The sequence below is a fragment of the Cynara cardunculus genome (genome assembly GCF_001531365.2).
Source record: "Cynara cardunculus var. scolymus isolate 2C chromosome LG 5, CcrdV1, whole genome shotgun sequence".
Classification (NCBI taxonomy): domain Eukaryota; kingdom Viridiplantae; phylum Streptophyta; class Magnoliopsida; order Asterales; family Asteraceae; genus Cynara; species Cynara cardunculus.
The window spans coordinates 10,745,771-10,755,304 of NC_037532.1; the positions used below are offsets into that span (position 1 = coordinate 10,745,771).

Genomic DNA, 9,534 nt, shown 5'->3' on the forward strand with positions numbered 1-9,534 from the left:
ATAATCATTTTCACTTACTCCATGCACCAATTTCACCATGTATGAAACCGGTTTCATGAATATATATTTTTAATTCTATTACTGATTTCATGATTTATTAATCTAATAACTTACGATTTTCATGAATCTTGACAATAATAAACGAGACACAATATAACAAAATCCAATTTTTAATATTCTAATTTAATTAAATATTTAAATGTTACCATTTATAAAATTTTCTTTATTATGTTAACTTAATTAATATTTATTAATAACTTCCATATTTAAAAGAAAACAATGTAAATGACCAATATACCCTTAATGATTAAACTTAATTAGAAAAAAATAAAATTTTCCTATTGGTCGAAATTAGTTTACACGCTTTCTATGAATTGCACGGTTTTCATTTGAACGTGCCTATATATATATATTTTATATATATATATATATATATATATATACCCATTGGCAATTTTAATCCTTCAAGTCTAGATTCTCAACTTTTTTTTTGAAGTATATAATATTTATATACAGCAAATGCAACAAATAAACTCACACACTCTCCCCACCTATGGTGAGGTTTGAACCCCTGACCTCCTAGAAGGCCAAGGGCTACGATACCGCTAGGCCAAAGACCCTTTGGTTAGATTCTCAACTTTATGCCCTACTAGGTATAAACTTAACATTTTAAGTTAAGTTCAGTTTCATTTTATACGTGTGTGACCCGTTGTATGACATTTTGTCACAAAACTAGTCCAAGGTACCAGTTGGTTAAGCATATGGTACAAATATGTTTTGCATAATTCTATCAAAAATTCACTTAACCCAATTTGTATGAGTTAATGGAACACGGATATTATAATTCTCTCCTCCTAAAAAGAACATTTCGTTATCGAAATTTAAATAGGGTTAAAGGACTTACATGACTTGAAGAGATAAGGGTATCCATTTTGCATAGATTTCTCCGTTTCCCATGCGGCTTCCTGCTCAGAATGATTTCGCCATGACACTTTCACGAATTGTATTGACTCTCGTCGCATTTGTTTCTCTTCTCGACTAATTATCGTCTCTGGTTCTTCAATATAAGAGAGATCTTTTTCAACTTTGTCTAACGGATAATCAATCATGTGGAGAGGGTGATACTGATATCCGCGAAACAACGAGATATGAAAAACGTTGTGGATATGTGATAGTTGAGGAGGTAAATCTATGCGATACGCCACCTCTCCAACTCGCTTAAGTATTTCGAAGGGTCCGATATATTTTGGACTAAATTTACCTTTGATTCTGAATCTATGAATATCTCGTAACGGTGAAACTTTTGGGAAGACGTGATCACCCGTTTGGAACTCTAAATGTTTTCGATGCTTGTCCACGTAAATTTTTTGCCGAGATTGAGCCTCTTTCATTTTCTGTCTTGTTATATTGACTTGTTTAGTAGTAATTCGAAAAAGTTCGGGTACATCAATAGCTCGTTCCCCCACTTCATTTCAACAAATCAGTGATCTACATCTTCGATCGTATATAGCTGTTGATACTACCTTGCCAACTATTGTTATACGCAAACTCCACAAGATATAGAGACTCGTCCCAACCACCAGATCACTCAAGAACACAAGGCCGTAACATATCTTCTAGAGTTTGAATAGTTCGTTCAGCTTGTCCATCTATTTGTGGATGAAAAGCTGAACTCATATTAAATCGCGTACCCCAAGCCTGGTGAAGACTTTTCCAGAATCGAGAAGTGAATCACGGATCTCAGTCCGATGTGACAGAAACTGGTGTGCCATGCAATCTCACGATTTCCTGCTGAAATAGATCAAACTGTTTACTAATAGGGTAGATCTCCTGTATATGTAGGAAATGAGCCAACTTTGTCAACGGTCAACCACTACCCATATAGCATTGTGTCGTCTTTGAGTTTTCGGCAGTCCTGTCAGAAAATCCGTAGAGATATGCTCCCATTTTCAAACTGGAATCTCTAATGGTTGTAACAATCCGCAATGTCGTTGATGTTTAATCTTCACTTTCTGGCAAGTAAAACATATTGTCAAGTACTCTAAAGTCAAATTTCATAGAGATTTCTGCATAGTGCTCTTAGAGTTTGATCAAGAAGTGCTAAAATCTAAAAGACATTGGAATATGTATCTTTTGAACTTCTCATGTGACAAATACAAAGTCCATGTGTCTTGTATCTTTAACAAATAATGATGAATGTTGGTTATGGAACAAATCTCCCATTTGAACTTCACCAACCTAGGCAAATTGGTCAAGAAATAGTTGGTTGCAGGCTTGCTAGCTCTTAAATTTGAAAAGGATTACTTATGTTCAGTCTATCATAAATCAAAGAGTAATTCTTCATGCTCTAAATCTTTTGAATTGCTTCATGTGGATTTGTATGGTCCAATGAGCATTTAAAGCATGTTTGGAAAGAAGTACATAATAATGATAATGGATAAATATCCAAGATATACATGGATATAATTTGTAAGAAGAAGCTGATGTCCTATTTTAAGGAAGATTCAAGTGATATTACATACCAAAGTTTAGAAATTAATGGCACATAGTTTAAAAATGCTATAGTTGATTAATTTCTTATCAATGAAGGCATATGACATAACTTTTCAATGGCGAGAACACCTCAACAGAATGGAGTTGTTAAACGCATAAATTGAACTCTAGTTGAGGCTACTTGAACCATGCTGGTATCCTTTTATCTTTCAATCTATTAATGGGCAGAAGATATTGCAACTCCCTATTTCACACAAAATTGCTTAATCGTAACAAACTTTTTCTTAAAACCCCATATGAGCTAATCAACAAACAGAAACCTAATATTATTTTTTTTTCTTCGTGTTTTTGGTTGCCAATACTCTGTGCTAAATGATAGAGATCATCTTGGAAAAGTTTGACAAATAGACTAATGAAGGAGACGAAAAGAAAATGGATTAGTAAGTCTTAAACAAACTCTGTCGAGGTGGAAAAGCCTTTCTAAAACTAATTCGCACCTACTTTCGTAGGATAAAAATATTGAAAAAGAAGCAACTTGATAAAACAAATGTTTTCTCATCCTACGTCCCTAACTATTTTCATGTTAGGACTGTAGTGATCAACCAATTCGGTCTAAGTCGAGAATCAAACCTTCCACCATATTATATCTTCATCAAGTAAAGGAATAAGTGAATTTACAAACCTAAACTAAAGAAAATGAATAGAAGATAACATCTATAAACTATAAACTAAAAAGTAAAAAAAAGTAAAAAAAGATGAAGAAGAAAACGGGGCTTGGCGGTTGTGGAGTAGAAGGGATAAGAAAAGGAGGTAATAACCTAAAAAGATTTTCCTATATATATATATATATATATATATATATATATATATATATAACATAAATTTCAAAGCAATCCTTAAAGATTTCTGATGTTTCAAAGATGCACCTTCAATTTTACTTCTCTATAAAAAACAACCCTCTGATTTCTTCTCTTTCCAACATTCCTTTGTTGAATCTTATTCTTTAAATTTTGGTCCAACTTTTTCCCATGCTTATTGAGTTAGTCCACCACATAAAAGATTGATTAAATAATCCAAAATCATCCTCATCCACTGATCCAAGTCACGTTTCGATGCAAAATACCTGTCAAAACCCAACAAAAACCACAAAACCCCAAAGTAATATCCCCAACGATGGTTATACAAAAATTAACTAAAAATCAAATAAAAATTATATACAAACGACTAAACACGAGAAAAATGCAATAATAGACTATTATAATGCACCCACAAAATGCACTTAACATCATCTTTCTAGATGACAAAGAAACAATGACTTCTGAACATATCAGAACTTGGGCTAAATTCATTAACTTCTAGTCAATGTATATTAGAACTCGTATACAATTATGAAACTTCTAACTCCTCATGTCAAAGCCCCAGAGGCTTTGAATTTGAATTTATTTTTGAGAATTTGATTGGTGAAAACACAAAACCTTCTAAACAAGATGATTCGTAAATCAATCAACTCAGAAGTTCTGAAATTGTTTCTGAACCCATTTCAGAGGATTCACACATTGATAATCATTTATGAGTTGAACAAGTCATTATTGACATTGAAAAGTTCATACATTTCTTTTCTAGTGTTACAATGTTTAATTGACTTGAACAAGTCATTATTGACAAACATAGTAAGAATGTTCATGGCTTTGTCATCCAACAAACTTTTTAAGATTATCTGCAGTAAAGTCATTTTTTGCTCTTATTTCTTATCGGTCTTGGATAGCTTTCAACATCTGGTAGACCTCTAATGAAGTTCATAGGAACATAAGGTCCTTCTAAGCAAGTAATGAGAATAAGTTTATCTATATTATTTATAAAACATGTAAATCTATTTCTCCCGCAAGAGTAGTTATCTCATATGAGTCTTGTTGGCTTCCCAATAGATTTGGTATCAGTGACATATATGTCATGACAACCACTTCATCCAACAAAGGGATGGATGCAACAGACTTGGGTTGTATGGTTTACAAGAAGTAACTATTGTATTTAAAATATTGGCATATGCTACATTAAAATAAGAGGATCCATGACATAGTGCAGATGTTTGGAGACTGTTATTTATGAACATCCAATCCTAATGATATGGCATGATCCTCCAAATTGGAGAACAACGAGTTTTTTTAGGAATGGTAAGTAGTTTAGACTGTATGCCGCGAAAATGAAAGAATTGTCCAATGGGTTTGGGAGGATAATATTCCGGACATAGAAGATCCCCAACTATTATTCTGGAAGTTGTAGCTGACTATGATTTTTGGATAATGACACACACTTTTTGGTCTATCGGCAGGGCCGATATTGACATTTTGAAGGCCCTATGTAAAAAACTAAACATTAATCCCAACAAAACTCATTAAAGCCCAATACAGCCCCGTTAAAGCTCAAAAACCCCAATTAAGGCCCAATAGAATAGATTAAATCCCAACAAAACCAATTAAAGACTAATAAAACTAATTAAGGCCCAATAACGCCAATTAAGACCTTATACAACCTATTAAGACCCAAGAAAACCTATTAAGACTTAATAAAACCGATCAAAGCCCAATAAAACTGATTAAAACCCAATAAAACCTACTACAGCCTATTAAGAACCATTATAGTCCAATAAGACCCTTTATGATTTGTTAAAGCCCAATAACACTAATGGTGACTTACTATGTATTTGTATTTAAGTATGCACTACATATATGTATGTGTCGTGATTTGGAGCTCGATAAGACCCACTGTAGCCTATTAAGAACCACAAAAGTCTGTTATGAATCATTATAGCCCAATAGGACTCTTTATGACTTACTAAAGCCAAATAACCTAATGGTGAATTATTACGTGTTTTTGTTGGTCCTGTAAGGGTCTACAAGAATAGAAACAGTTTGTAGAAGGGGGGATGAATACAAACACAATATTTTCAAATTTAAAAATATATATTGATAGAGAAGATCAATACAGATTTTACAAGACTGTTTGCGGAAAGATAAGGTAAAGAAAACCTATCTAAACAATCTTTGGTTACGCACAGATCTTTAGCAATTACAAGAAAAGAGATTGCTAAAAAGAAGATCTTTTACTTAAGCTAGAAGATGCTTGAAGTAAGAAGAGGATTGCAGAGAGATGCATGCACTCTACAAAGAGAATAAACACTTCTATTTATACCCAGTGCATTAAATGAACATTTAATGCAATATGGTAGGTTTAGAGTGTGTGGCAAGCCTTAAGAGGAAGACTTGTCCTTTGCTACAGTGAATAGTACAAAAGCACTATTCTTGAGCAGACATTCTTGCCTAAAGTTGGTGGACAAAGAGTCGACTAATCGGCTCCGTATCGTACTAACTTTTGCAAGGGTATGGGTTTGTCCTTTGTGTGCAAAAGGACAAGACAACAACAATCATGCTAAGCAAGCTTCTTTTGATCGCTGAATGCTGGGATGACCTGGAGGTCTCATCATCATTCGCTGAAGCTAGAGCAGTCTTCACACATATGTAGACAGGTTTGTAATCACTGAATACCGCTTTAGATCACGTACTCGCCAGTCTCTAATCTTCAGTTTCAGTCTTCAATGTTCGCTGAAGGATCTTTGGTGTGAGTGTTGTCTTCTTGAAGTATTGTTTGTCTCTGATGAATTTACAATGCAAGTTCTTCAGCGATCACTGAACATACTCAGTGATGATCGCTGGAACTGAAAATACAGAGACACAAATACAACGTGAAAGGAAAAAGGGATTATCATCATATCACTGAGAGAGAGGATCAACAGTTTTGTATGCAGGCATATACTGCATATATGTATATGTTGTGTATTGGGCTCGATAAGAGCAATAATACTCACTATAACCTATTAAGACCTGTTAAAGCCCAATAATACCGACCAAAGTCAGTTTAAGACATTTTATTAATTATTAAACCCCACTAACAACGGTTGAAACATCCGTATACGTATACATATAAGTATATATTTGTAATTGATATATGTATGTGGTATGTATTTAAGTATATTACATATATATAAATACTGAAGATGTAAAACAAAATGAGAATAAGTATTTACGGATAGAAAAAACAAAAAAATGACCAAAAATGGAATTCTAATTAAAAATCAGCCTCAAATCCGCCACTATTTTAAATAATCTTGATTTTTGTAAAAACTACATATTTTTTTAATTATTTAAAATTAGCAGCAGATTGTCGCAGATTTAATTAATTAATTAAAATTCGCTACAAATCCACCACTAATTTTAATTAATTAATTAAATTTTTTAAAATTAGACAATTTTGCGGCGATAAATAATTAAAAAGTCCGTCAAAAATTTGCTACAAATATCATAGAAATTCATTTTAGAGTTCTTAAAAAAATCAGTGGTAGATTTATAGCAGGAAAACGAAAAGTTTACTTTTTCTATCCCAGGAAATCCGCTAGTGATATTCTAGCAAATAAATGTCCACGGATGAAAGTGTAATGTTTAGTAGTATTGCATGCTTAAAGAACACCTTTAGTTTTTACAAGAGCCCACACATTTGATTTTCCCCCAAAACAAAAGTAATAAATTCATCTCAAATATCTTGTCTATTATTTTGTCAATATTGCACATCTCAATACCTAATTCTTCTATATCAGAGCCGTTTATCAAACTCTTACTCAGGTAAGTGTTTGTCGGCAAAATTCAACACTATCATTTACTAGGTAAGATTTTAGTCCACCCAAATGGTATCATATGTAACAATTCAAGCGGTAAGCACTGACCTTGGTAAGAGTCGTCGCTCTCACTTACCAGGTAAGACTCTTGGTTCTTGCCTTCGTTCTTACGGGATAAGATTCTTGGTGTTTGCATATTCATGCAGTAAGGTAATATGGCTTGGTAAACGCTAATCCTAATAAACATTCCCTAAATCTACTCAATATCTTGTTATTTTAACTTTAATGTAAACTCGTTTATCATATATTAACTCTTCTATATGCTCAAAGCCTCAAACCAATCATCTAAAAATAAAATATATAAAAATATGATATAAATTGCTATTCGATTTAATCAAAATTATAAAAGAACAACTGAAACCCCACCTAATAAAAGTATTCTTATTCGGTTAACTGAACTTTTAAACCAAAAACTAAATAACCCTAAACCATTTTGGTTCAAGTGGACTATTCAATTTCGGAAATTTTTTGGCATTTAAGGGGCTGCTTAATTACTAAATGCTTACCTAGTAAGTAGATTGGATGAACATGACAAAATTGAAAATCTTACCTATAAGAGCGATGACAAAGATAGTCTTACCTGATAAGTGAGAGTGATGACTCTTATCCGCTACACGTTTACCGGATAAAAATGTTGTATACGATGTTGTTCTAATAAACTAAAATCTTACCCTGTATATTGAATACAAGTGTTAACTTTTACTGATAAACATTCCCAAATAAATATTAGACACTGAATCACAAATGAATTGGTATGGTTCCTCTACGTCTAGGACATCAGAAAAATATCGAACTAGTCATCCGGACCTGGTCACTGTACCAAACCCGGTGACTGTTTACCAACTTATATCCATACAAGACAGGGATAACGATTCTTATGATAAACCACCCTTTTACCAACAGATATTCCAAAGAAAATTCTGCAGAAAAATCTTTCGTTTTATAGGAAGATAAACTGAAACCATGCATCTGCTTTTGAAAACTAACGCTTTTAACGGTGACAACCAAGTTTACCAAGCCAGAAAGATAGGAACGCTGCTAGACAGTGACTAATCAAGTGCGTGTCCTTATCTAACAGCTTAAGTATCTCCCCATTTGCCACGTCATTTTACCTGGTCCTATGACGTGTCAATCCTACATGTATCTGCTCTTCAGTTCTCAACTTATATATACCACATCCTCTTCAGTCAATACCCAACTGCAAAACTCGCACTTAGTTTTCTGAAACACAATAAAAAAGCAACAGAAAAAACATGGCATCAGGTCAAGCAAAGAGATCAGATTTGGACGCTAGAGCCAAGCAAGGCGAAACCGTCGTCCCTGGCGGCACCGGCGGTAAAAGCTTGGAAGCTCAAGAGCATCTTGCTGAAGGTTTAATAACTTTGCATTTTGCAGACAAAAAAATGGTTTTTTTTTCTTTCTATAATTATGTTTCATTTTGTGGTGTAATGTTGGTTTAAGACTCATAATTATGTTTCGTTTTATATGACGAATTCTGATCAGGGAGGAGCAAGGGCGGGCAGACTCGGAAAGACCAGCTGGGCACCGAAGGGTATCAGGAGATGGGCAGCAAGGGCGGGCAGACTCGAAAGGAGCAGCTGGGCACGGAAGGGTATCAGGAGATGGGCAGCAAGGGCGGGCAGACTCGAAAGGAGCAGCTGGGAAGTGAAGGATATCAGGAGATGGGCAGCAAGGGTGGGCAGACTCGAAAGGAGCAGATGGGGAGTGAAGGGTACAAGGAAATGGGACGTAAAGGTGGTTTGAGCACTGGCGACAAGTCCGGTCAAGAGCGTGTTGAGGAAGAAGGGATTGAAATTGATGAGTCCAAGTATCGAACCAAGACCTGATATGTTGTGTAACAGTGGTGGATGGAGACTATAAAGATGGATAGCTAACAGTAGTTACTGCGGACTATATATATATATGTTGTGTGTGTATGTATATGTTCTTGAATGTGGTTTGTTGTTTGTAGGTTTTGTATGGTGCACCTTTTTGCTGTGGTAGTAGTTATGAAGATGTTTTTGTTAGACTGGTTTTGCTCAATTATGTTGATTACTTGTGAGAAAACCCTTTTGTTTGCAAACTCCCCCTCTCTATCTTGGGAAATGAGGATATGGCTTATCCATTGTGTCTGAAATCCTTATCTACGTATGTATATTAACTATATGTATAGAGCACCAATATATATATATATATATATATATATATATATATATATATATAGTTCTAATCGTTAAACTATAGAGATATATAATACATCACAAATACATGGATCAACGATCATAGCTCTCGATTAGATCATCTTCATTGTAGTT

The 9,534-nt window shown here is 34.1% G+C and overlaps 1 protein-coding gene across 1 annotated transcript; it reads left to right on the forward strand.

Moving 5' to 3' along the window:
• The first annotated feature begins 8,402 nt into the window (after positions 1–8,402).
• LOC112513334 (late embryogenesis abundant protein B19.4) lies at positions 8,403–9,140 on the forward strand. Its single transcript, XM_025119568.1, has 2 exons — positions 8,403–8,590; positions 8,723–9,140. The coding sequence occupies exons 1-2, from the start codon at positions 8,473–8,475 to the stop codon at positions 9,064–9,066; spliced, it is 462 nt and encodes a 153-aa protein (XP_024975336.1). The 5' UTR covers positions 8,403–8,472; the 3' UTR covers positions 9,067–9,140.
• The last annotated feature ends 394 nt before the right edge of the window (positions 9,141–9,534 follow it).

Bases quoted from the DNA above. Each gene is read 5' to 3' on its own strand.
- LOC112513334 (XM_025119568.1), top strand. From the start codon at position 8,473: ATGGCATCAGGTCAAGCAAAGAGATCAGATTTGGACGCTAGAGCCAAG. The intron at 8,591-8,722 runs GTTTAATAACTT...AATTCTGATCAG, and splicing joins TCAAGAGCATCTTGCTGAAG to GGAGGAGCAAGGGCGGGCAG.